Below are 26,457 nucleotides of genomic sequence, written 5' to 3'. Positions count from 1 at the left end.
CTCCCCTCATTATCCCCTGTGTATTTATACCTGCGTTCTCTGTTTGTCTGTTGCCAGTTCATTTTGTCCGTCAAGCCTACCAGTGGTTTTCCCCTGGCTCCTGTCTTTTTCTATAATTCCTGTTTTCTAGTTTTCCCGGTTTTGACCATTCTGCTTGCCCTGACCCTGAGCCAGCCTGCTGTTCTGTACCTTGTCACACCGCCGTGGATTATTGACCTCTGCCTGCCCTTGACCCTGAGACTGCCTGCTGTTCTGTACCTTTGGACTCTGATCTGGATTACTGACCTCTGTCTGCCATTGGCCTGTCGTTTTGCCTGCCCCTGTTCTAATAATAAACTATTGTTACTTCGACACTGTCTGCATCTGGGTGTTCCCTAAAAACGTGATACTACGAACTGGCCATGACCAACCCAGCAAACACAGACCAGCTCCACAATGCCATCTCCCTGCAAGGAGCCATCATTGGACGACAGAAGGAGTTACTGCAATGTCTTATGGAGGGACCATACCCTGGCAGAATGCCATGACCAAGCGTTCAAGACTTTTCTGGAGCAATTCCGCGGATTCCCCACTGGGCAGCGGGTCACACCTGTAATCTCCCAGCCTATCCCAGTGTCCCGAGAACCCTGCTTACCTCCTCCGGAGCGCAATACTGGAGATTCTGGAACCTGATGGGCTTTTATCTCCCAGTGCTTCCTCATTTTCGAGCTGCAACCGTGTTCGTTCACCTCGGACCCCTCGAGGATAGCGTACATCATAACGCTGATGTCCGGGAGGGCACTCGCCTGGGCTACGGCGGTGTGGGAGCAATAGTCCGCTGTCTGCCTCAGTCTAGAGGAGTTTGTGGCAGAAGTTCGGAAGGTGTTTGATTCTCCATTGTCCGGGAGAGAGGCTGCTCGTAAGATGCTCCAGCTACGTCAAGACTCCCGTAGTGTGGCAGACTACACAGTGGATTTTCGTACGTTGGCGGCTGAGAGTGCCTGGAATCTGGAAGCATTGTTCGACATGTTCCTTCACGGATTATCAGAGGTGGTCAAAGATGAGCATGCAGCCCGGGAGCTGTCGATGGACCTTGACTCCCTCATAGCCTTGACTATAAGGATCGATGAGCAGCTTCGAGAACATAGGAGGGAGAGGGAATCTGTGCCCAGTCGCCCTCGTTCGTCCTCGATTTCCACCTCGCCTCCGAAGAATCCCGTAGACCGCCAAAGTCTACATGTTCGAGTGAACCCAACGTCACCCGGGTTCTCTGAGGAATCACCGAGGGCCGTCGACTCGCCTCTTTCAGATTCCAGGCACCTGGGCAGGGCTAGATAGACGCCGGCTAAGCGCTTACGCCGACTCCACACCCAGAGCTGTCTATATTGTGGAGCTACGGGACATTTCGTAGCTACCTGCCCATTAAAAAACAAGGCTGATCAAGAAGGGGCGAGTACTCTGGTGGGCATTATGGAGAACCTTTCCTCTCCCCTTACTCGCACCCCTTTCCATGCCATCCTGCTGTGATGGAACCAGCCGAAATCTCACAGGGGTACTCAGCAACTCTGGGGCCAATGAGAGTTTTTGGACGCTACCCTGACGTCCGAGCTGGGGAACCCCACTAGGCCCCTCTCCCTTCCCATGGACATTAGAGAGCTGGACGGGCACTCTATAGGCCGGGTCACTCACAATACCACTCCCATCAACCTACGAGTGCAGGGAACCACAGAGAGGCAATCCAATTCATGCTGATTAAGTCTCCTCAGGTTCCCATGGTATTGGGATTCTCTTGGCTCCAGCGACACAATCCCATCATAGACTGGACTGCTGGTGCCATTATGGGCTGGAGCCCGTTCTACCACGCTCATTGTCTGAAGTCAGCGCAGCCTGCCCCGGAACATCTTCCTGTGGGCTCAGAAGTTGCCCGGGCCTCTCCACTAGTCACGCAGAGTACTAGGACATCTTGGAGATGTTCAGTAAGGCCCGGGCCACTTCGCTTCCGCAGCACCGACCCTATTGACTGCGGGAGTGACCTCCCTAGCACCATTCCTCACCAGGGACGACTGTACTCTCTGTTGGGTCCGGAGACCAAGGCTACGGAGACCTACATTGAGGACTCCCTAGCTGCAGGGTTCATCTGTCCTTCTGCCTCCCCCATTGGCGCAGGGTTCTTCTTTGTGGAGAAAAACAAAACACTGCGTCCGTGCATCGACTACCGGGGTCTCAGTGACATCACGGTGAAGTACCGCTACCCGCTACCACTCATCTCCTCGACCTTCGAGCCGCTCCAGGGGGCCACCGTGTTCTCCAAGCTGGACCTATGGCACGCCTACCACCTGGTGCGGATATGGCAAGGGGACGAGTGGAAGACTTCCTTTAATACGGACAGCGGTCATTACAAGTATCTGGTCATGCCACTAGGCCTTACCAACGCCCCAGCGGTGTTCCAGGCTCTGGTTAATGATGTTCTCTGCGAGATGTTGAACCGGTTCGTCTTCGTCTACCTTGACGACATCCTCGTCTTCTCCCGCTCCGCCCAAGAACACGTGCTCCACGTCCGACAGGTTCTCCAACGCCTCCCGGAGAACGAGCTTTTTGTAAAAGCAGAGATGTGCAAATTCCAGTGCTCCACAATCCCCTTCCTGAGTTACATCATCGCTGCAGGGAGTGTAAAGATGGATCCCGGGAAGGGGAGAGCAGTGGTGGATTGGCCCCAGCCTACGATTCCGCAACTTTTATCCCTGCAGCTCCCATCTTGGTTCATCCTGACACGTCCCGCCAGTTCGTGGTGGAGGCCGATGCTTCGGATGTCGGAGTGGGGGCTGTCCCGTCCCAGCATTCTGCCCTGAACCTCAAGTTACATCCCTGCGCCGCCTTCTCCCATCGCCTCAATGCCATGGAGAGGAACTATGATGTGGGGAATCGTGAGCTTCTCGCGGTGAAGATGGCGTTGGAGGAGTGGAGGCACTGGCTGGAGGGGACGGAACATCCGTTCATTGTGTGGACTGACCACAAGAACCTGGAATATCTCCGCACCGCCAAGCGTCTCAACTCCAGGCAAGCTAGATGGGCTCTGCTCTTCACCCGGTTCAACTTCTCCCTCTCCTACCGAACAGGATCCAAGAACATCAAGCCGGATGTGCGGTCACGCCGCTATAGCCACGTTTTGCCTGCCCCTGTTCTAGTAGTAAACTTTTGTTACTTTGACACTGTCTGCATCTGGGTGTGCAAAGTTGTCATCAAGGCAAAGGGTGGTTATTTGACGAATCTCAAATAAAAAACATATTTGATTTGTTTAACACTTTTTTGGTTACTACAGGATTCCATATGTGTTATTTCATAGTTTTGATGTCTTCACTATTATTATACAATGTAGAAAATAGTAAAAACAAAGAAAAACCTTTGAATGAGTAGGTGCTCTAAAACTTTTGACCAGTACTGTACTGGTAAGACGTTACCTCTCTCTCTCTTTCTCTCGCTGTGTCAGTTTATGGAAAATGTTGAATGAAAAAGCTATATTATTGTATTAGCTGCATGTATATTTTATGACCACATCTGTAAATCAGACCAGTGTCTTTCATGTGGGAGGGGAATGAAGTAATAACAGCAAGGATTTTAGAAGATCCATTTTATTCAGCAGAACAAATGTAGAAAAACAACAAGGTGACAAAGCAATGAAGACTATTTTGTTACATGCGGATGTAGCCCCTTCTAGTGACTGCCATTTCCTTACCACCTATTTATTTATTTTTCTTAATTTTTAGTGTACTGTCTGTGTGGTATTATGTTATGTATTGTCTGCCTGTTTTGTTTTGCTCTCCCAAATTTGCAAAATATATACACTACCATTCAAAAGTTTGTGGTCACAAATGTCCTTGTAACATCAAATTGATCAGAAATATAGTGTAGACATTGTTAATGTTGTAAATGACTATTGTAGCTGGAAACAGTTAAGAGCCTTAATTTCTCAGAACAAGAATAGACTGACGAGTTTCAGAAGAAAGTTCTTTGTTTCTGGCCATTTTGAGCCTGTAATCGAACCCACAAATGCTGATGCTCCAGATACTCAACTAGTCTAAAGAAGGCCACTTTTATCTTTAATCAGGCAACAGTTTTCAGTGCTAATATAATTGCAAAAGGGTTTTCTAATGATCAATTAGCCTTTTAAAATGATAAACTTGGATTAGGTAACACAACGTGCCATTGGAACACAGGAGTGATGGTTGCTGATAATGGGCTCTGTATGCCTATGTAGATATTCCATAAAAAAATCTGCCGTTTCCAGCTTCTGATCAATTTTATGTTATTTTAATGGACAAACAATGTATTTTTCTTTCAAAAATCCTAGGACATTTCTAAGTGACCCCAAACTTTTGATTGGTAGTGTATATATATTATTTGAAATTAACTTATAAATTAAATGAATAAAAACATAGAAAAGACAAAGATGTGGCTACATTGAGATTACAAAATAGGGTAGTGGAAGCATTGTCTGGAACTGGAGTTGGTTGCACTTCTACAGTACATCACAGCTGTCGTAGACTAAACAAACCCGTCCCTTTGGAGTGTGAGTATGATTTATGAGTACTGTCAATGTAGATTAAGAGAATGAAGATACATTTACAAGCCTTTTTCAGTTGGCTATAATATGAGCACTGGAAATGCAGTGGTCCTTAATCACAACATGTTGTAGTCCTTCAAAGAAACAAAAACACTGAGGCTCTTTGAAAAATAGTTTTTTTCTCTTGTGAAACTAGACTAATTCATAGGGAGGGTGGTTTACATTTCTGGGTCATTCTCTTTACCGCCGAACAATACATTTTGCGTTGGTGAAGAAGGATAGATAGTTATGAAGCAGAATTTGGTCAGTCTTGTTGCTGGAGAGCTGGCCTGTATTGGTTATGACAGCAGAATTTGGTCAGTCTTGTTGCTGGAGAGCTGGCCTGTATTGGTTATGACAGCCCTTTAGGCAGCTGGACAGGAGCCCACACTGACGGCCCCGCTGACCAGGGCAGCTTTACTGAAGCTCACTTGGCTCTCATTCACAATCAGCTTCCTCATACAGCCTGTGTAGGCCCTCCTAGTCGCAATGCCCTCTGGAAGAAGAGATTCTAGGACGATAGATAATAAATAACATTTAAACACATTCATTACTACTTACAGCCTCTGTATCTGTTCAAAGACACAGCATAAAAAGTAATTGGATGAAACTACTATAGCTGTAATGTAGATCATATGATTTTTTTGTATAGCATCCTTTTTTTTCTTAATTTCACCCCCCAGCAACCTATACAAAGTTGTTACAGTTTGGATGTGATTTGTGGATGGGATCTCAGGAATTAGGTGTTATAAGTAGTGTTTACAACTAGTATGAGAGTTGAGTAGTCTAGAGATGCATGGCCTTGCTACTGACCTGGAGCTCCACCAATGAACACAGGGGTCCTGGCACTCTGGGTGCTGGGGTTGAGTGGTCCCACCACGTGATTGACCTCTGAGTCGACATCAAGCTGGACAACATTGGCATCTCGAATCACTGTGAACCAGAGGAGGAAGGAAGGAATGCATTGTTATCAGTCACTGCACATAACATTAGGGCCGGATGATACCAGTATTGCGATACTCGTTAGTATTATGGCAAGAAAACAAAACGCAAAGCGGATTTAACTTCTTTAGGAAAACAGCCCTAATGTTGGAAACAAACATCATTATGTTGTCATCAGTCACATTCATTTATTTTCCAAGCTATATCACACAATATTTTATTTACAGCAGATTTTTTTAAGGAACCAAATAGTAAAGTCTGCGTCATCTTTTCTTTTTTGACATGGAAAAAACATTGCAATACTGGTATCGTCACGGACCTACATAACATGGGCCAATCAGTGTAAATAAATCATGGTGCCATCCTGTTTAAATCAGGGCAGTCAGTGAAGGGAAGCCTCTTACCTGTGATCCTGTGCCAGCTCCCATCACACATCCCTAGTCTAGGAGTGACCTGAGTGAAGAACTCACGAACTCCATTGTTCACCAGCACCACCACCTGTGAGCATAGAACAACACTTTCATTGATGACAAGTCCAAGATCTACAAATAGAAAATCAGCAAATGAATACAGATGACTTTGTATTAGTGGCTTACTGCTCCTTGATGGATATATATGGTGAGGTACTCCTCGGCTGCTGTGTACACATGCAGTAGCACCCCTGATGCCACACGGGGGCGCACCTCTACCACCAGCTCAAACTTCAGCCCCAGGTTGAACGTATCATCTGAGTGAGACGGACAGAAAGAGAAGTTCAAACAAAGTCTGCTTTACAACCCCCTCCTATTCTGAACCTCCCCTTTAAACGTCTGTAATCTGGAATATTTCACTGCCCTTCAGCCCAATGAGGTATGTCCACGTGTGAAACTTAGCCGGCCACAGTAGGGTGTGAAATTGCTCTGCCCTGACTCAAACAGCTGCAGCTCGGCTCCCAAGAGTTTTGGGTCTTCAACTCTCCTCCGTGCCCTCGACTTTTCCACCAGGTGAAATTTTCACCACAGCTGCACTGAGGATATTGTATTCCCCTATCCTGACTACAGTTTCTCTGCATCGCTGTCTGTGTGGGGATTGGTGAGCGGCCCAAGGGTTTTGTCTGCTTTCCAGAGGAAATATAAAATGGCGTGTGATATAGTTGACTCATTGTTTCCAAACAGTTCCAGACCCTGCCAAAACTATTAGTGTACAACGATACGATGTCCTGAAGATTGCAGCAAATCAATGTTTCACAAGCTTTTCCTTTGGTATCATACTTCAAATTAATCTGGAATGATTCAACCACAGTATGAAGCCAGAAGGGCTTTGAGGAGAATAATATGTGTTTGTGTATTACCCAAGACAACATATCCACCCTCTTCAGAGAAGTATGTCCCCGACTCGGAGAGTCCCTCGAAACATGGCGTCACCCCGAAGGTCTGGGACACGGAGGACAGCCATTGGCCGTTCAGCTGAAGGTTTTTCACACAGCCAGTGAAGCTGTATGCAGAGTTTCTCTACAGGAGACAAATACAGCACAAGGAAGCGTAAATGAGTAGGACTAGACTGGTCCTATCATTGTAGTAGAGTAGAGTGGTAAATGTCTGGAAAATATGTTGCACTAACAAATACGGTCTTGCAGAGAGGGGTCACGTTGGTGGTTTCCTGATCTCTATGGGAACCGTATCATCTGAAGACAGCAGTCTGAAGTGAAAATACTTGCATGGCTCCCAGTGTGAACATATAATGCCATAAAAGACTAGAGGACCATAAATCACCCAAACATCTCTTGGAGAGGTCAGGATCTTAACTATTGTATCCTACTTCAACATTCTTGGCCAGGCTTTGTGTTTCCAGGATTCCACTGTAAAAACTTTGTCACATTCTGCTCCATTTGCCTTCAGTAGGCTACTGGGCTACAAATGGCACCCTATTCCCTATATAGTAAGTGCACTACTTTTGAATGGTACTACTCCTGGGTGCTAAGAGGTGTGTCTTCCCTGTGGCTCAGTTGGTAGAGCATGGTGTGTGCAACGCCAGGGTTGTGGGTTCGATTCCCACGGGGGGCCAGTCCAAAAAAAAAAAAAATCATTGTATGAAATGTAAGTCTGTAAGTCGCTCTGGATAAGCGCGTCTGCTAAATGACTAAAATGTAAATGTAAATCTTACCTGTATGTTTTTCTGGGCCCTCCCTGGGGGCACCCCTCCCAAGTAGAGGTGGCTGCTGACGTGCCAGGAAACGTTGGAGCCCTGAGCTCTGTCCTCCAGCACTGTCAGTCCATCAATGACTAATCGGCCTAGATTCCCATCACGGATAAAAATAACCTGCAGGAGAGACAGGACAGAGCTGTCACACTGAAGTGTTGGAGTATTTCACTGCTAAAAACTAGTGGTTTATCTTAATATAGAATTATATATTTCTGTAGGGAAGTTGAGCCAAAGGGGTAAATTGTTTCTAGGAAAGCATACACAAAATGTATAATTTGACAAAATATTTTGGAAGTCATTATTTTAGGGAGTATATTTAGAAAGATACCACACGGAAAAAGTGGTTAGGTCAAATACATGTATTGTGTTAGAGGTTTCATGATGCTCGTATCTAAACAAAAGTAGATACTTTTAAGAATGTTCAATTGAGGTCTCTATAAGCTTCAATATGAGGTCTTAAACCTAGCATGAAAGTGCATCCTTGTAGCTGTGTGGGCTAATACACTCAAATGTTTTGCCATGGGGTAAGTTGAACCAATGGCAAGTTGAGCAAATTGAAGTGTTTTCTTCACAGGCATAATGCAAGGCATTATCGCTGGGACGAGGTAACAACAGGGCCTGGCCTATGTTAAAAGTGTTTAAAAAAGTTAAAAGTGTTGTTAGGTGTTGAAAGACCCCCCAGGGGAAGTTACCCGCAACTATTTCCATGTAATTTCCTGTCCTAGAGATGAAACATGCCTTTGGGGGGCTCCCGAGTGGCGCAGCGATCTAAGGCACTGCATCTCAGTGCTAGAGTAGTCACTACAGACACCCTGGTTCCATTCCAGGTTGTATCACAACCGGCCGTGATTGGGAGTCCCATAGGGCAGCGCACAATTAGCCCATCATCGTCCGGGTTTGGCCGGTGTAGTCCGTCATTGTAAATAAGAATTTGTTCTTAACTGACTTGCCTAGTTAAATAAAGGTTAAATAAAAAAATAAATGGATGTTTAGGTTCCACCTTTGAAGAATGATGAAGGCAATTGATACATATTCACATCTGTCAGTGTAGCTAGCTAGCTAGCATGCTAACCTTATCTAGCTAGCTATCTTGCTTACCTTATCTAGCTAGCTATCTTTCTAACCTTATCTACATAGCTAATATTAGCTTCTTTTTTTAAACTCCACCATATTCAAAAGATTAGCCAGCTGGCTCTGTGGCTTGTTCTCGCACTGGATTTGTCATAGCATTGATTTAGGCAAAACTTTGCCACAGAAGGAAACCACTGGCCTATCTTTGGCTTTGCCATCTATTGTTATCTTCAAAGTTTTGGCATCTTCCATAAATTGTGTCTGCGAATATGCCATAGAAATAGATAGAAAGAATAAGATGAAGCTCCGCTAATATGGATAAGTATTGAAAGATAGCTGATATGCGTTTTTCTACATTGTAATGGACACGGTGCAACCTTTGGTAGGTAGGCTCCTGGCAGGCTTCGGCTGGGGTACAGCAAAGCCAAGTCAGCCTGAGCTCATGGTTCTCACAAGGGAAGTGAAATGATCGGCTACAATGATTTTGCTCATGATCATGCACAACGTGCCTTTTCATTATCTGGATAGACACTCGTGGTTTTTAACTAACGTTACACCAATCAAAGTAATGGGCCGATGGGGGGAGTGGGTATGCAAAATGCTTTAATATCACGCAATTATACCATTTATGAAATGGTCATATACAGTATATATATATATTTTTTTTTTTATAAAGACTAGCTAAAAAAATAAGTGAAAATTGACAAATTATCCAATGGATTATGATAATTTTCTGTTAAAAAAAGTACAGGAGCCCAGATCTGTATTTAATAGTTTACAAAAGTAGTTATCTTCTGAGATCTGTATTCAATTAGTTTAAAAAGTAGTCCATTTTTGGGATCTGTATGCAAGTAGTTGTAGTCAACTACTTGTTCCCCCGTTTTTTTTATTTTTTATAAAGCATAGTTAAAACTATAGTTATCCCAGGTCTGGTATACTGTATGTGTGACTGTCAGAGGTCAACGTCATGTATTTTTGTATGGATAGTGGGGAATAAGTACATTCACTTACATTGTGCCATGCTCCATCATTGTACTTTTCCAGGCTCTTGATCTTGACCCTCTGCTGACCCAGGTTGAATGTGTACACCAGCTTGCCATGGGCCAGGAAGAGAGCCATGAAGTTGTCCTCCGCCTCATCTGATGCATAAAATATTAGGCCAAAGGAGGACTGGGTCTTCAGGGACAGGGAGAAGTGAGACCTGGGGGAGGAAGGTGAATAAGGACTAGTACTTAGACCAAGAAACCAAAGTGGAGTTCATGTGTAGAGTGAGTTCAGGATGGACCTCTGGTTGACTTCTGGTCAACCTATGTACCCACAATGTTTTCCTAGCCCCGGCCTTACCTCTCAGAGAGGGACCCTGGGATGTCTGTGAACTCCTGCCTGCTGTTGGCAGTGCCCCCATAGTGATGGGCATGGCGGGTGGCACGGGGCCTGGGGGACCGGTAGCAGGGCGTCTCCTCTGTCTCTCTTGGCTCCTGGTCATCACTATTCAGTCCCAACAGGCCTTTTGGGAGGTTGGACTTATCTCTGCCCACCTTTGAGAGACAAAGGAAGTCACTTGACTGTTAGTAGTGGGTCAATGCATGCATGCCTCTAGTTCAATATTCACTGATTAATTCTGTACTCCTTCCGCATTGATTATACCAAGATGGGCATGAATAAAAATGAAAATTGACATTTTGTAGCAAACTGTTCACTGACATGTATGGAAATTAATGTATGTCTTTATACCTTCCTTGTATGGCCCTTCTTGGGTTTGGCAGAGTTTTTACTTTGCTTTGAGAACAGGGCAGCGGACGGTCGCTTCACAGGGCAGTCCTGCAGAGAGGTCTGGACATTCTCAGTGTACTTCTGAAAGTCCTCTGGCTCAATGTCTCTGTCTTGTCTGAAGAGAGAGAGCGAGAGGGAATAGCATCTAAGTGCCAAAGACATAAGAGCCATAGAGATACTCACACACACAACTCTGTCTCCATGGAAACACACTCCTTGTCCTCCCACTCGGCTCTCAACAGCAGCTCTATTTGTGAGCCTGGCTTTCCTCCTCTCATAGATAAAGCTAGGCAGCTAGGTTTTCACTAACCAACCTAAGCCAAATGATCAATTAGCATGCTCTCATAACAGCAGTCCCTGGAGAAAGGAAACAGGCTCACTAACAGTGTGCAAACTTGGACTTGTTCACTCGCTAATAAAATGCTCTTTACAGAAACACATTCAGCATTGACTGGCGGTGGATGAGGTCAGCTCACCCATAAAATTGCTTTATTTTAAATTGTTTAAATGTAACCTTTATTTAACTCGGCAAGTCAGTTAAGAACAAATTCTTATTTACAATGGCGGTCTACACCGACCAAACCCGGACAACGGTGGGCCAATTGTGCGCCGCTCTATGGGACTCCCAATCACTTAAGTGACTTCTCTATATAGGTTCCATGACAATCCATTTCATCAAATGCATTAGGCTACGAGGCCACTTGAGTTGCAATCCTGTCTATGTATTTCTAATGTGGTCTGAGTGCTGTGGCAGTGAGAGAGTGTGACCTGCTGATGTAGGCATAGCTGATGCAGCCAGTGAAGTTCTTGATGCTGCTGCTGCTGCTGGGAGAGCCTCCGAAGTAGAAGTTCCTCACTGTGGATGCTGACGGGGCAGTAGTCGGACGTTTCTTCTCATGCTTGTCTTTGTCATCCACCACCAACTCATACCTAGGATAGAATTATATGGTTCATAAGCCAATTAGTGCAATGAATAATGATAGCCTATTCTATATTCAAAGAAACCTTTCAAATATGAAGTAATCTCAAAGTGCCTTAACAGCAGGGCAATCCGTAAAAGCACATTGTACATGGGAGCCATACATTGGATTCTTACTTGTCATTATTCACTGAAGCTACCAGGAAATGGGTAATTCCATCATTGTACTGCTTCTTCTGTGATTTGACTCTGGTGCCTCTGGAGTTCAATACCACTGCTCCATTCTCAAGGGTAATGGTAAACTCATCAGACTGGAGGAGAAAGACAGAGGAGGGTTTATAACAGTTGTATTTCCTTTGTAGTTCCTTTTGGATCTCATATTAAAAAGAGAGCATTCTTGATTTAAGAATAAATCAGTATACCCCTTCGCTGTGGTAGAACAGGAGACCAGTAGGCTGCAGTGTCCTGAAGTTAAGGCCTCCCTCGAAGGTGTCGAAAGGAGATATCTTTGCCGCAGACCCTAGGTAGCTCTCTCCAGTGAAATAGGCTTTACGGGACATCTGTGACAATCCAAGACACAACAGGGACATTGTCAACTATTGTAGTTCAGTTGATTCTGTATACAGCAGCAATGCTTTGTCTAGTAGAGTTTAATGTAGACTACAGTACATACAAAGTACTCCTCAGGACAACCGCTGCTGATGCCAATAGTGCCAGGTTCTTCCAGGAGGTTGAAGTCTTTCTTCTGGAACTGGAAGCCCTTCACACAGCCCTTCAGCCCAACCAGGGAGGACAGATCAGGCCTGGGGGAGAGGGAACGGGCTCATTGTTTCATAGGGCATAGCTGTATTCAGTCTAATGTCAATGTTATAAGCTGTTGATATTGTGTTACAATTGTCAATTATGCTTTTAAGGTTATACCTCTGTCCAGGTCCTTGGATTGGTGTGAGGAAGTGCATGATTGTGGTGTTGGTTGGGCAACTCACCTGGAGAGAAGAATGTGCAACGGGGCTCCTCCTATGTAGATATCAGAGAAGGGCAGAGTTTTTTTCTCGTTCTCCATGGACTTCACGTGACTCTTGTCCACCAATAGAATTAACTTCTTGGAGTAATGATAGATCACTGACACCTATAAAAAACAGCGTAGATTAGATTACCGTTGAGGACATTTATTTTATTCACATCTCACAGTTGTAGAATGCACACCCCTGCAGACACAAAGAGAATGGGCTGATTTAGATTTACCTCATGGTATCTTGCGTCGTTGATTTGTAGTTTGGGTGAGTTACTCTCCATGACGATCGGGCCTCCACTGAAGCCAAAGTCATACATGAGACGTAGGAAGCCATTCTTCAACTCCAACAGGAAGAAGTTGTCCTGGAAAGAAGATGGAAGAATTACAAAAGAAATTGTTCACAGTTACATGATGAAGAAAAATGATTGGTAAATCTTTATGCTCTCTGAAGCATTGCAAGGCATAGCATTGCATCAGTGACTGACTGTGTTGCTTGTTCAAATATAAAGGTGACATTTTTGTTTCTATATTTACCCCATTGACCATGAGTAACAGGATGCCGTTGTTTGCTACTGTCCGAACAGCAATGTCAAACCGGGTGACGATGCCAAATTTACCCCTCCTCTCCATGTTGTTGATGAGGGCATATCCAGTTCCGTCAAACAGGTAGCTGGCGATACGACTTTGTGAGAATGCCAGCTTATACCTGATAGGGCAAAGAAAACAATGTTAGATTTAAGTCAACATTAAGTGACTTGTCTGAACAAACCTCAGATGTAGATGTGGATTCTTTAAAGGCAGAGGTAATATCTAAAGTTCCCAACAAAAATGTTTGGACAAGATGCAGTATATCATACCTGGGACAAGGTGTTGAAGCAACTACATCCATCTTGTGGGTCTGTTTGAAATTGTACATACTGATGACATCGTTATTCAAAGAGGCCAACTCGATGCAGCCCACAAAAGGAGCTAGGCTGAGTGCAGGTGGAAGCTACAAGAAAAACAAATGAACAACATTCAGAATCTTATCTTAGAAGGGAAGAGTAAATACAGAATCATTGCAATACTGATTCAATCCTGCTGTGTCAATGGGTCTTGTGTGAAGTACAGGTTACATCAACACTGTATGATGAAAACGGTCTGCTATGCATTAGCCAATGCCACAGAACTCTGATCAGAGGCTGGTGTCATATCCTGTTAGAAAGTAATACTGTACCCTGACATCAGCGGGGACGCCACCCACAAAGAAGACAGTGTCTTCAGGATCCAGGTCGAACAGGGAGTCGGTGCCAAAGGCCTCTCCCTTCTGGATGAATTTCTGCTCGTCAGTGGATGCCTGACTGGGTACGGTCAGGAACACTTTGCCATGTCTGCCCAACCTGTCAAAACAGAGACACAAAGTAGCGGGAATAATCAGTCACATCAAAACCATTACCTCCTGCATGGGCAGATCAGCCTCCTAGCTCCCTGTGAGTGGTTAGACTAGGCAGATGTACTGACTGTGTGAATGGATGGACGACCTTTAGCCTGGTCGCAGATCTGTACTCAGTGGTGTAAAGTACTTAAGTAAAAATACTTTAGAATACTGCTTAAGTAGTTTTTTGGGGTATCTGTACTTTACTGTTTATAATTTTTGACAACTTTTACTTCACTACATTCCTAAAGAAAATAATGTACTTTTTACTCCATACATACACCCAAAAGTACTCGTTACAATTTTAATGCTTAGCAGTACAGGAAAATGGTCAAATTCACAGACTTATCAAGAGAACATCCCTGGTCATCCCTACTGCCTCTGATCTGGCAGACTCACTTAATTTACAAACTAAGAATTTGTGTTATGTCTGAGTGGTGGAGTGTGCCCCTGGCTGTCAAAAAATTATAATAATAAAGAAATAATGTCGTTTGGTTTGCTTAATATAAGGAATTTGATGTATAGCATTTAATTGTACTTTTACTCAAGTATGACAGTTGAGTTCTTTTTCCACCACTGTACTTAAGTACATTTAATACCAGATACTTTTAGACTTTTACTCAAGTAGTATTTTACTGGGTGACTTTCACTTTTACTTGAGTCATTTTAATATTAAGGTATCTTTACTTTTACTCAAGTATGACAATTCAGTACTTTTTCCACCTCTGTCTGTACTGTCTGTGCTTTAGCCAAGTCCTTTGTCATTGGTTGTCAGTCATGATGCCAAACATGTAAGGCATGACAGCAGACACGACAGAAGTCTTCTCTAACAAATATTATCTGATCTGCTACCAGAATATGATAGTCAATCTGTGTGGATCTGTTTCTTAGGAAATACTCTACTGTACCTCTCCACTTTGATGAGGTTGAAGACTGGAGGCCATTGGCTGACAGGCTTTGAACCAAGTGGGATCTCGACATCTTCCTCTCCCAGGTTGTAGACGTACACCAGGTTGTCATTCTTGATTGCCAGACCCATGTAGTCCTTCCTACCCTATATGATATATAGGACAAAAACCAAGGATATAGGTTTTATACAACATTTAATACATGTACTGTAATATGGAATCCCTGCCTGTGCTCTTTTTCAAGGAAAGCAAAACAACCAAATCTTTGGGTTCATAAAACCAACGAATGGTCACTGAGAGTGGCATTTCTAAGCAACACCACTGCATAATTTACAGCAGTGGCAGAATCACCAGGGTAAGCAGCATCGTTAATGAGAACAGAGAGGCCCAGAGAGGAGAGATCTGCCCTGCTGTCAATAAGCCCCTATGGGTGGGGGATAACGCCATTTATGTAAAGGATCCCCGACTTTGAAGGCACACACTATTGTTAACAGGGGTTTCCTGGAAACCTTTCAAAAACGGCAACCGTCTGCTTTCAAAGGCCTCTCCTGCTCATATAATGACAACAAACCATTCATCTGCACACAAGCTGCTCTCCCTTTCATCTCAGGCCGTCCTCAGGGTCCAAGTCTGGGAAGTTTCAATAGCAGACCTGGGCCATTCTGCACCCCTCTCCTCCCACCCACCCACTTCTTGCACACAACAGAACAATGCCTCAGTCAGATCACAGGGGCTATTGTGGTCTATGCTGCTATCCTGATCCCAGATGTGTTTATGCTGTATGGCAAAGTCCCATGGTAGTGACATCACAACAGCACGAGTTGGCTATACAGGACAAACATATCTGCTTTAGAGAAGAGCCAAGCTGCTGAACCCAGCACCAGCCCGGCTCCCTATTCCCTGTCCCTCCTCTCCCCTGAGCCTCCTCACGTTTCTGTCTCCCAGATAGAAGATGAAGCGGTCCTCGATAGGGTCCTTATCTGGGTCCACCCTGATGAACAGACTGATGGTGGTCACTATCTTCAGGTCCTCCAGGTTGGTGTGGGGCTGCACCTGAACCGATGACTGACCGCTGAACTTCATGGACACTTGGACCTATGGTGTAACAAAACATGATATATCTGTGTCATACAATCTTGATTACGAACAAGACTTGGGATTATAGTAACGCGAGACTATATAGGATTTATCTCATCATAGGTGGTTGAAAGTACATTTCGGTTGTGATATAGTAATTGTTAAGGTGATAATATTGACCCGGATAAAGCACTAAATAAACTTCAGTTAGTGCTAAATACGGCTGCTAGAATCCTGACTAGAACCCCAAAAAATTGTATCATATTACTCCAATGCTAGCCTCCCTACACTGGCTTCCTGTTAAGGCAAGGGCTGATTTCAAGGTTTTACTGCTAACCTACAAAGCATTACATGGGCTTGCTCCTACCCATCTTTCCGATTTGGTCCTGCCGTACATACCTACACGTACGCTACAGTCACAAGACGCAGGCCTCCTAATTGTCCCTAGAATCTCAAAGCAAACAGCTGGAGGCAGGGCTTTCTCCTATAGAGCTCAATTTTTCTGGAATGGTGTGCCTACCCATGTGAGAGACGCAGACTCGGTCTCAACCTTCAAGTCTTTATTGAAGACTCATCTCTTCAGTAGGTCCTATGATTGAGTGTAGTCTGGTCCAGGAGTGTGAAGGTGAACGGAAAGGCACTGGAGCAACGAACTGCCCTTGCTGTCTCTGCCTAGCCGGTTCCCCTCTCTCCACTGTGATTCTCTACCTCTAACCCTATTACAGGGGCTGAGTCACTGGTGCTCTTCCATGCCGTCCCTAGGAGGGGTGCGTCAATTGAGTGGGTTGAGTCACTGACGTGGTCTTCCTGTCTGTGTTGGCGCCCCCCCTTGGGTTGTGCCGTGGCGGAGATCTTTGTGGGCTATACTCGGCCTTGTCTCAGGATTGTAAGTTGGTGTTTGAAGATATCCCTCTAGTGGTGTGGGGGTTGTGCTTTGGCAAAGTGGGTGGGGTTATATCCTGCCTGTTTGGCCCTGTCCGTGGGTATCATCGGATGGGGCCACAGTGTCTCCTGACCCCTCCTGTCTCACCCTCCAGTATTTATGCTGCAGTAGTTTATGTGTCGGGGGCTAGGGTCAGTCTGTTATATCTGGAGTGTTCTGTGTGAATTTAAGTATGCTCTCTCTAATTCTCTCTTTCTTTCTTTCTTTCTTTCTCTCGGGGGACCTGAGCCCTAGGACCATGCCTCAGGACTACCTGGCATGATGACTGTCCCCAGTCCACCTGGCCGTGCTGCTGCTCCAGTTTCAACTGTTCTGCCTGCGGCTATGCAACCCTGAGCTCTTCACCGGACGTGCTACCTGTCCCAGACCTGCTGTTTTCAACTCTCTAGAGACAGCAAGAGCGGTAGAGATACTCTCAATGATCGGCTATGAAAATCCAACTGACATTTACTCCTGAGGTGCTGACCTGTTGCACCCTCAACAACTACTGTGATTATTATTATTATTTGACCATGCTGGTCATTTATGAACATTTGAACATCTTGGCCATGTTCTGTTATAATCTCCACCTGGCACAGCCAGAAGAGGACTGGCCACCCCTCATAGCCTGGTTCCTCTCTAGGTTTCTTCCTAGGTTTTGGCCTTTCTAGGGAGTTTTTCCTAGCCACCGTGCTTCTACCCCTGCATTGCTTGCTGTTTGGGGTAATAGGCTGGGTTTCTGTACAGCACTTTGAGATATCAGCTGATGTAAGAAGGGCTATATAAATACATTTGATTTGACCTTCTTGGCCACACTCCTGGCCTGGGCAATGAGCTCTCTGATCCTCATGATGTTAGTGGTCACGTTGTTCACTGGGTTCTTCTCCTCCACCACACGCAGCTTATCCAGCAGTTCAGGGACCAGCTCAGACAGGTTCTCCACTAAAAACACCACCATAGATGGAGAGGAAGATGACAATTTACAACAATATTTCAACTACTTTTTTCTATTAAGCCACCACAACCACAGAGCATTTTTTCTGAGAATCTCTGTTCAGTTTTACACTTGCTAGTTTGAGTGTAATGCTTAGTCATTAAGTCTTCTCTGTTGAGGATTGAAATGCTGTAGTCCGTATGAGTGTACTGTACCTGCTTCCCCAGCAGAGACTACAGCGCGGTCAAAGGCTGCAGCAGAGTAATCTTGGTTCTTCATGTTGGTGGCCCACTCCTCTACCTTCCCGTGGATGGGGGTGATGGTCTGCAGGACCTCCACTGAGCGGTTCAGGGTGCCTTCAGCCACCTCCCTGGTGAGCTCCAGACGCTTGGTGGTTCTGCCTGGAAGGTCAGAGTGGAATTCAGAACAAAAAGAAATGTCACTAGAGAAATGAGGAGAGCAACCTTGGAAGGGCGGTGAATACAATGATGTGTATGTCAGAGACCCTAAATAGGCTATGGCCCAGAAAAATAATGTGTTTTACCTGGCTCAATTCCCTTGATATCTTTCAGTACTACCACTAGTTTTTTGGTGTAATCCTCCATAGTCTCCTTGGTCTCCTCAATGTATTTCATCTTGTCCAGAACCTCAGCTTCAACCTCTGTGGAGATAATTCACACATGCATCATCACTGAGGATAACCTGTACAAGCTAGTCTCTAACAATAATCAAGCAATGCTGAACCAGAAAATGTGTCATACCGAATTGCTCAGAGTGCAATGAAACAGATTCCTTGAAGACATTCTCACTCTGGGTCTTCAGAAACCCCAGCTGGGTGTTGATCCCATCCCTGGCCTGCCATAGACAGCACAGTTTTAGGTTACCAAGCGAAAATCACTGTACAGTAGCCTAAATATATGATATGTAGCTAATTGCACATTTCAGACAACCTACATCCTCAGCTCTTGTTGCTAAATCCATTGTTGTCAGTCCAGTGATGTTGGCCTCTTCGATGTACTGGACTATGTTGTTGTACACATTGGCTGTATCCAGAGCCTTCTGCACGAAGCCGTTGGCATCACTGCGTTTCAGATTACTAGGTGAAAAGAAACATACCACAAAATCAATGTCTGGTTAGAATGTTTGTAAAGCATTGAGGATAAGGAACATAGCTGAAGTGCTGGCCTACTTTTAACTACTGTACATTAAAGGGTGGCCATTCAATGGTGCTTTTATCCAGTGTTGGATAAACATGTTCAGTTGTGATTTTGTTTCTTGAATGTGGTGTCCATTATCATGGAGTAGAGGATATTCAAGTGTAGTTGTGCTTAGTAGTTGGTTGGTTCTACAATGTGATGTGCATTTATAATGGACTAAGGAGGAGTGCTTAGAGTGATGCAATGATTAGATCACTACTATGTAACATCACTACTGCTCACTACTCCAGCTCGTCCGCTTGACTCTGGAGGTCCTCTGCGTGGTCCTGGGCTCTCAGGACCAGGTCTCTGTCAGCCTGGGGCAGCACCTCAGTCTTCTCCTGCAGCCCCTTGCTGGCGCCGTCGATCACAGCGTGGTATTCAGTCACGTTCTACATAGACAAAGACCCCATTCCAAGACTTAACTAACAATGTTACCTCTGAATGATTCTATTTCCCTACTGAGTAACCCAATAGAGAGGCAAGTGACTTAAAGGTGAATTGTTCAAAGAAGCAGTGGCTTTTTCGATCCCAAGCAATTCCAAAAATGTGTCTCTCATTTTGTCTGTCTGTTAAATTTGTTATGGATTGCATGGGACTCTCCCTGTCAGGCCATATTCAACACATGAACTGAAACATTACATGATGACCTCATTGAGGGGGTCCAAAACCCAAAGCTTTCAGGCATAGCAGGTTAATAGTGACTATGGTGTGTACACTCTTAGCCATTTTGTTCTATCTAGAACCTAAAAGGGTTCTTCGGCTGTCCTCATAGGAGAACCCTTTGAAGAACCCTTTTTGGTTCCAGGTAGAATACTTTTGGGTTCCATGTAGAACCATTTCCACAGAGGATTCTACATGGAACCCAAAAGGGTTCTACCTGGAACCAAAAAAGGTTCTCCTATGGGGACAGACGAAGAACCCTTTTGGAAGCCTTTTTCCTCAGAGTATACAGGCCGAGAACAGGCCTTACCTGCACCAGGAGATGCATCTCGGCCACAGTATTTTCAGTGTCCATGATAAGGTCTTTAGCCATCTGCAAGGTGTCATTCACAGCTTCGTAGTTCTCTATCAGCTCATGCTGCTTGGCCTGGGAGAGAGAGTGGACAGGATTAGTGAATACTCTGACTACTGTATAGTACCGAGAATATACATTGTGTAGAGAGTACAGGTTATGTATCTCTCCCATATGAGCACTCGTATCATAAAAGTACATAAATCATAGGTAGAATCATTTCAAATGTCAAATGAAAGCTGCAAGCCTAATCGATGCAGAACATCAACATTTAATTTATAGCACTCCCTTTAACAACTTGTATTTTGCCCTAAAGAGGCAAGAGAGAGATATGTGTTGACAGCAGTTATGAGTATGGTACAGTAACACTCTCTTTCCCCCATAGTAACCCTGGCTATGTTTTTCCTGCCACGACTTGTGTTGACTAATCTGCTATGGGAAGGAAGAGCCCCAGATTATGGTCGGCCTCCTGTTTGGACAGTACACCATTCATGGAATAGATTTGAAGCCGAGGCCCAGATCAAGGAGATAACACACACATACAGCCCTGCACCAGCTGGTTGTCCTATCTCCAGCCTTCACTGCAGCAGCTGGTTGCTCCTCGCTCCAGCCTTCACTGCAGCAGCTGGTTATCCTATCTCCAGCCTTCACTGCAGCAGCTGGTTGCTCCTAGCTCCAGCCTTCACTACAGCAGCTGGTTGCTCCTAGCTCCAGCCTTCACTACAGCAGCTGGTTGCTCCTAGCTCCAGCCTTCACTACAGCAGCTGGTTGCTCCTAGCTCCAGCCTTCACTACAGCCGCGGGTTGCTCCTAGCTCCAGCCTTCACTGCAGCAGCTGGTTGCTCCTAGCTCCAGCCTTCACTGCAGCAGCTGGTTGCTCCTAGCTCCAGCCTTCACTGCAGCAGCTGGTTGCTCCTATCTCCAGCCTTCACTACAGCAGCTGGTTGCTCCTAGCTCCAGCCTTCACTGCAGCAGCTGGTTGCTCCTAGCTCCAGCCTTCACTGCAGCCGCGGGTTGCTCCTAGCTCCAGCCTTCACAACAGCAGCTGGTTGCTCCTAGCTCCAGCCTTCACTGCAGCAGCTGGTTGCTCCTAGCTCCAGCCTTCACTGCAGCAGCTGGTTGCTCCTAGCTCCAGCCTTCACTGCAGCAGCTGGTTGCTCCTATCTCCAGCCTTCACTACAGCAGCTGGTTGCTCCTAGCTCCAGCCTTCACTGCAGCAGCTGGTTGCTCCTAGCTCCAGCCTTCACTGCAGCCGCGGGTTGCTCCTAGCTCCAGCCTTCACAACAGCAGCTGGTTGCTCCTAGCTCCAGCCTTCACTGCAGCAGCTGGTTGTTCCTAGCTCCAGCCTTCACTACAGCAGCTGGTTGCTCCTAGCTCCAGCCTTCACTACAGCACAACCACAATAGCCCATAATGTCAATTTGTGCATGACAACAGGGCCAGACTGTGGTATAAATTAGAATCGCAATCCCTCAGGGTTTCACACCATAATGAATAGAAACAACAGGCCTGTTGTATTGTATTTTGGATCTATAAACATTATGGAAAATCTTTAATTTGTCTAACTAGCCTCATGCCTCAGACTGAGGAAACGTTAAGGAGCTGTACAAAATTACTGTACACATTCAAGTAGCTGTGGGTATTCAACTCTAAGGGGCATATCCTCTTTATATTGGCTATGGGGTTACGCTTGTGTTGTACAATAATGTATCAACCCCACAATTTGTGCCTCCTAACAATCCCTAACAGCGGTTTCTGTCTTATTGTTCTCTACTACTAAATACCATGGGTAACTGAGTTCTCTGGCAGATGTTGGGAACAACTACAACCCCCATACTGTATGGCAGAGAGGGAATATCTGGTCTATTCGTTGGAAGGAGAAGGACAGTTGCTTTCCAGTGATAAAGTCAAGCTGAATTCCTGCAACATTCAGAGGGAAGATAAAGGCAGACGGCACTGACGCACCTCAGAGCAGGCTGGAGCTGCACTGATCTCTTTAGCTGGGCGCTATCAAATCAAATGTTATTGGTCACATACACATGGTTAGCAGATGTTAATGCGAGTGTATTAAAATGCTTGTGCTTCTGGTTCCGACAGTACAGTAATATCTAACAAGTAACCTAACAATTCCCCAACAACTACCTAATACACAGAAATCCGAAAAGGGGTGAATGTGAATATGTACATATAAATATATGGATGAGCGATGGCCGAGCGGCATAGGCAAGGTGCAATAGATGGTATAAAATACAGTATATACATATGACATGAATAATGTAAGACATGTAAACATTATTAAAGTGGCGTTATTTAAAGTGGCATTGTTTAAAGTGACTAGTGATCAGAGTGAGCTCTGGTAACGAAACCATGCTGACAAACACAGAGAGCCAGGGAGTCAGGCAAGCAGAGAGCCAAGGAGTCGGGCAGCCAGTAGGGAAGGCATAAAGTCAGTCAGGCAGCCAGTCAGTTGGCTCGAGGCATTTGGGGAGGCAGGAGGAGAGAGGCTCCAGACGGCACGCTCTGGTCCAAGCTGACCCCGGGGTCGTGGGAAGTCACCTCACTCCTCTGGAATTTGACGGTGTTGGCTTTGTTCATGTCTTCCGTCTCCTCGACAGTGTTGGCAGCCTTCTGGAGGATCTCCTGGGCCTCAGAGAGCTTGTTGGTGAAGCGGGAGAGCACCTCCCGTACCGGGGCCACGCGGCTGTCTGTACTGATCAGCTTCTTCTCCAGCTGACGCATGCGTCTAAGGACTGGACAACACACACATTTGTAAATACACAAGACCAGAAAGCTTGTCTCTACCTCCCCATTATAACACGTCTATAGCGTGTGTGTTTCTTTGTGTGGATGTGTCTATGTGTGAGTGTGTGCGTTTTTTCTCACGGTCGTGGGCCTCGGTTGACTCATCGGTGGCGATGGGCTCTTGTGGGGAAAGGTCCAGTTTCTTCATCCAGGCCACCATGCCCTCGGCAACAGCTGTCTTCTGTCTGATGATGTCTGGGTCCAGTTCCTGATGGACACTGTACAGCTCCCAGTCACTGATCATCTCTGTGAGACACAGACACGACACAGAGCACAGGGGGAAGGAAGGCTGGGATATGGCTATGGGACATGATCGAGGCTCCACTACCAAAAGCACCCTCATAAACAAGTGCAGATCAATGGATGGCAGTAGGAAATACAGCAAAGGTGATTTGGATTTAAATCTTAAGGCAAGGCGGGCTTAAAAAGTAATTGGATATCATATATCAACATTTATAACATACCTAGAAGCATTATGAATAATGGGGGAGGTGTACGGTACTCAGAGAGGCATAGCAGTGTATCTTTAGCAGGCTTAACAATACCTTCAATCAGCACGTTGAGGGCGGTAAGGTTAGTTGTCAGCTCATCAGCCAGAGTGACGCTCTGTAGTGTGTCGTCATCCACTCTGTCCCCCAAGGACTTCACTACACTCTCCTGGCCCACAGCAAACACCACACAGATCAATTACAAAGTCAAGACATGACAAACACCACAGAACACAAAAATCAATGACACATTCTGGACACTACCACTACAAGCTCAACTAAAACAGGCTCAGAGATAACTGCACTGTATAACCTTAGTCTCTCGTGACAGACGTTAACATTAAAATGCTAAATCGAGTAGTGGGAGATTTGCTTCTGGAACCAACAGGACCCTGAACAGCTTCTACCCCCAAGCCAGAAGACTGCTAAATAGTTTCAATTTTTAGTCTACACCAGTTGTTTGCGAAGCATGCAACAAAACCAACCGCATGCAACCGTTAGTATGAATTAACTATACGTTGGTTTTTGTATTTGGACTTTATTTCACCTCCAGAGAAATGTCAACTATGAAAGGAGGAAGGAAGAGGAGTGTGAGTGAGTTAGATGAGTGATGAAGGTGTCCTCTTACCGTCTCTGCAAGATGGTTCATGTCTAAGAGTAGAACAGCGCTGACCTCCTCCAGCTGCCCAGTCTGGGTCCTCATCAGAGCTGACTTATTCCTCCAGTTCACAAACTGAGTCTGGAAACAAAACATAGGGGTAATGGGATACACTTACACAATACTATTACAATACAGTAAATTCATGTTAGGATTATGAGAAGAAAATAATGTGATTCACACAGTACAATGGTTGTTATATTGGCTGGTTAGTTGGTTGATTGGTTGGTTGGTGGGTGTATGATATTTTCCAAACTTTATTTTAGAAAAACTCCACTAGTTGAGCAGCTTATTTGTCTTGTTTAAATCAGAATGAACTGATAATATAGGTGTGTATAAACATCTTGAGTCCCAACTATATCAGCCTGAGCAGAGAGAAAGGCTGTACGTGGTGTGTTCATAACAACATACAGGAACTCAAGTCCTTTTGTTCACCTGACCTAGAATTCCTTACAATCAAATGCCGACCACATTATCTACCAAGAGAATTCTCTACGATCATAATTACAGTCGTGTATATCCCGCCCCAATCAGACACATCGACGGCCCTGAAATAACTTGATTTGACTCTATGTAAACTGGAAACCACATATCCTGAGGCTGCATTTATTGTAGCTGGGGATTTTAACAAGGCTAATCTGAAAACAAGGCTCCCTAAATTTTATCAGCATATCGAATGAGCGACCCGGGCCGGCAAAACCCTGGATCATTGTTATTCTAACTTCCGCGACGCATATAAATCCCTCCCTCGCCCTCCTTTTGGAAAATCTGACCACGACTCCATTATGTTGCTCCCAGCCTATAGACAGAAACTAAAACAGGAAGCGCACGTGCTCAGGTCTGTTCAACGTTGGTCCGAACAATCGGATTCCACGATTCAAGATTGCTTCGATCACGTGGACTGGGATATGTTCCGCATAGCATTGGACAATAACATTGATGAATACGCTGATTTGGTGAGCGAGTTTATTAGCAAGTGCATCAGTGATGTTGTACCCACAGCGTCTATTAAAACATTGCCCAACCAGAAACCGTGGATTGATGGCAGCATTCGCGCAAAACTGAAAGCACGAACCACTGGTTTTAATCAGGGCAAGGTGAACGGAAACATGACCGAATACAAACAGTGTAGCTATTCCCTCCGCAAGGCAATCAAACAAGCTAAGCGTCAGTATAGAGACAAAGTAGAGTCGCAATTCAACGGCTCAGACACCAGAGGTATGTGGCAGGGTCTACAGTCAATCACGGACTACAAAAGGAAAACCAGCCCCGTCGCGGACCACGATGTCTTGCTCCCAGACAAACTAAACAACTTCTTTGCTCACTTTGAGGACAACACAGTGCCACTGACACGGCCCTCTACCAAAACCTGCGGGCTCTCCTTTACTGCAGCCAACGTGAGTAAAACATTTAAACGTGTTAACCTTCGCAAGGCTGCCGGCCCAGACGGCATCTCCAGCCGCGTCCTCAGAGCATGCGCAGACCAGCTGGCTGGTGTGTTTACGGACATATTCAATCAATCCTTATCCCAGTATGCTGTTCCCACATGCTTCAAGAGGGCCACCATTGTTCCTGTTCCCAAGAAAGCGAAGGTAACTGAGCTAAATGACTATCGCCCCGTAGCACTCACTTCCGTCATCATACCTGACACCCTAGACCCACTCCAATTTGCTTACCGCCCCAATAGGTCCACAGACGACGCAATCGCAATCACACTGCACACTGCCCTAATCCATCTGGACAAGAGGAATACCTATGTAAGAATGCTGTTCATCGACTACAGCTCAGGATTTAACACCATAGTACCTTCCAAACTTGTCATTAAGCTCAAAACCCTGGGTCTTAACCCCGCCCCGTGCAACTGGGTCCTGGACTTCCTGACGGGCCGCCCCCCAGGTGGTGAGGGTAGGTAACAACATCTCCACCCGCTGATCCTTAACACTGGGACCCCACAAGGGTGCATTCTCAGCCCTCTCCTGTACTCCCTGTTCACCCATGACTGCATGGCCATGCACGCCTCCAACTCAATCATCAAGTTTGCAGACGACACTACAGTGGTAGGCTTGATTACCAACAACGATGAGACGGCCTACAGGGAGGAGGTGAGGGCCCTCAGAGTGTGGTGTCAGGAAAATAACCTTGCACTCAATGTCAACAAAACAAAGGAGATGATCGTGGACTTCAGGAAACAGCAGAGGGAGCAGCCCCCTGTCCACATCAACGGGACAGTAGTGGAGAAGGTGGAAAGTTTTAAGTTCCTCGGCGTACACATCACGGACAAACAAATGGTCCACCCACACAGACAGCGTGTGAAGAAGGCACAGCAGCGCCTCTTCAACCTCAGGAGGCTGAAGAAATTCGGCTTGTCACCAAAAACACTCACAAACTTTTACAGATGCAGAATGGAGAGCATCCTGTCGGGCTGTATCACCGCCTGATACGGCAACTGCTCCGCCCACAACCGTAAGGCTCTCCAGAGGGTAGTGAGGTCTGCACAATGCATCACCGGGGGCAAACTACCTGCCTTCCAGGACACCTACACCACCCGATGTCACAGGAAGGCCA

General features: G+C 45.6%; 1 protein-coding gene across 2 annotated transcripts in view; it reads right to left on the bottom strand.

Annotated features, from left to right (window-relative positions):
- Window positions 1-3,592: 3,592 nt before the first annotated feature.
- Window positions 3,593-26,457, bottom strand: part of LOC106571319 (laminin subunit alpha-4) — a 33,875-nt gene continuing 11,010 nt past the window's right edge. For both annotated transcript variants that reach the window (XM_014144255.2, XM_045695645.1), the window contains 31 exons: window positions 23,863-23,973; window positions 23,292-23,403; window positions 22,828-22,992; window positions 22,501-22,694; window positions 19,905-20,021; window positions 19,175-19,323; window positions 18,690-18,831; window positions 18,497-18,590; window positions 18,280-18,396; window positions 17,951-18,136; window positions 17,604-17,743; window positions 15,733-15,897; window positions 14,803-14,948; window positions 13,697-13,859; window positions 13,338-13,471; window positions 13,015-13,186; window positions 12,711-12,842; window positions 12,452-12,594; window positions 12,139-12,268; window positions 11,888-12,025; window positions 11,643-11,776; window positions 11,315-11,476; window positions 10,508-10,661; window positions 10,118-10,311; window positions 9,785-9,974; window positions 7,664-7,819; window positions 6,852-7,011; window positions 6,118-6,248; window positions 5,926-6,019; window positions 5,393-5,512; window positions 3,593-5,090 (listed from right to left, as the gene is read on the bottom strand). In XM_014144255.2, coding sequence (XP_013999730.2) covers window positions 4,945-5,090; window positions 5,393-5,512; window positions 5,926-6,019; window positions 6,118-6,248; window positions 6,852-7,011; window positions 7,664-7,819; window positions 9,785-9,974; window positions 10,118-10,311; window positions 10,508-10,661; window positions 11,315-11,476; window positions 11,643-11,776; window positions 11,888-12,025; window positions 12,139-12,268; window positions 12,452-12,594; window positions 12,711-12,842; window positions 13,015-13,186; window positions 13,338-13,471; window positions 13,697-13,859; window positions 14,803-14,948; window positions 15,733-15,897; window positions 17,604-17,743; window positions 17,951-18,136; window positions 18,280-18,396; window positions 18,497-18,590; window positions 18,690-18,831; window positions 19,175-19,323; window positions 19,905-20,021; window positions 22,501-22,694; window positions 22,828-22,992; window positions 23,292-23,403; window positions 23,863-23,973 — 4,491 coding nt within the window. In that variant the 3' untranslated portion in view covers window positions 3,593-4,944. The remainder of the gene's footprint in view (window positions 5,091-5,392; window positions 5,513-5,925; window positions 6,020-6,117; window positions 6,249-6,851; window positions 7,012-7,663; window positions 7,820-9,784; window positions 9,975-10,117; window positions 10,312-10,507; window positions 10,662-11,314; window positions 11,477-11,642; window positions 11,777-11,887; window positions 12,026-12,138; window positions 12,269-12,451; window positions 12,595-12,710; window positions 12,843-13,014; window positions 13,187-13,337; window positions 13,472-13,696; window positions 13,860-14,802; window positions 14,949-15,732; window positions 15,898-17,603; window positions 17,744-17,950; window positions 18,137-18,279; window positions 18,397-18,496; window positions 18,591-18,689; window positions 18,832-19,174; window positions 19,324-19,904; window positions 20,022-22,500; window positions 22,695-22,827; window positions 22,993-23,291; window positions 23,404-23,862; window positions 23,974-26,457) is intronic.

The sequence above is a fragment of the Salmo salar genome, chromosome ssa15 (genome assembly GCF_905237065.1).
Source record: "Salmo salar chromosome ssa15, Ssal_v3.1, whole genome shotgun sequence".
NCBI classification, from domain to species: Eukaryota; Metazoa; Chordata; class Actinopteri; order Salmoniformes; family Salmonidae; genus Salmo; species Salmo salar.
This window is presented reverse-complemented; position numbering and strand designations above follow the sequence as displayed.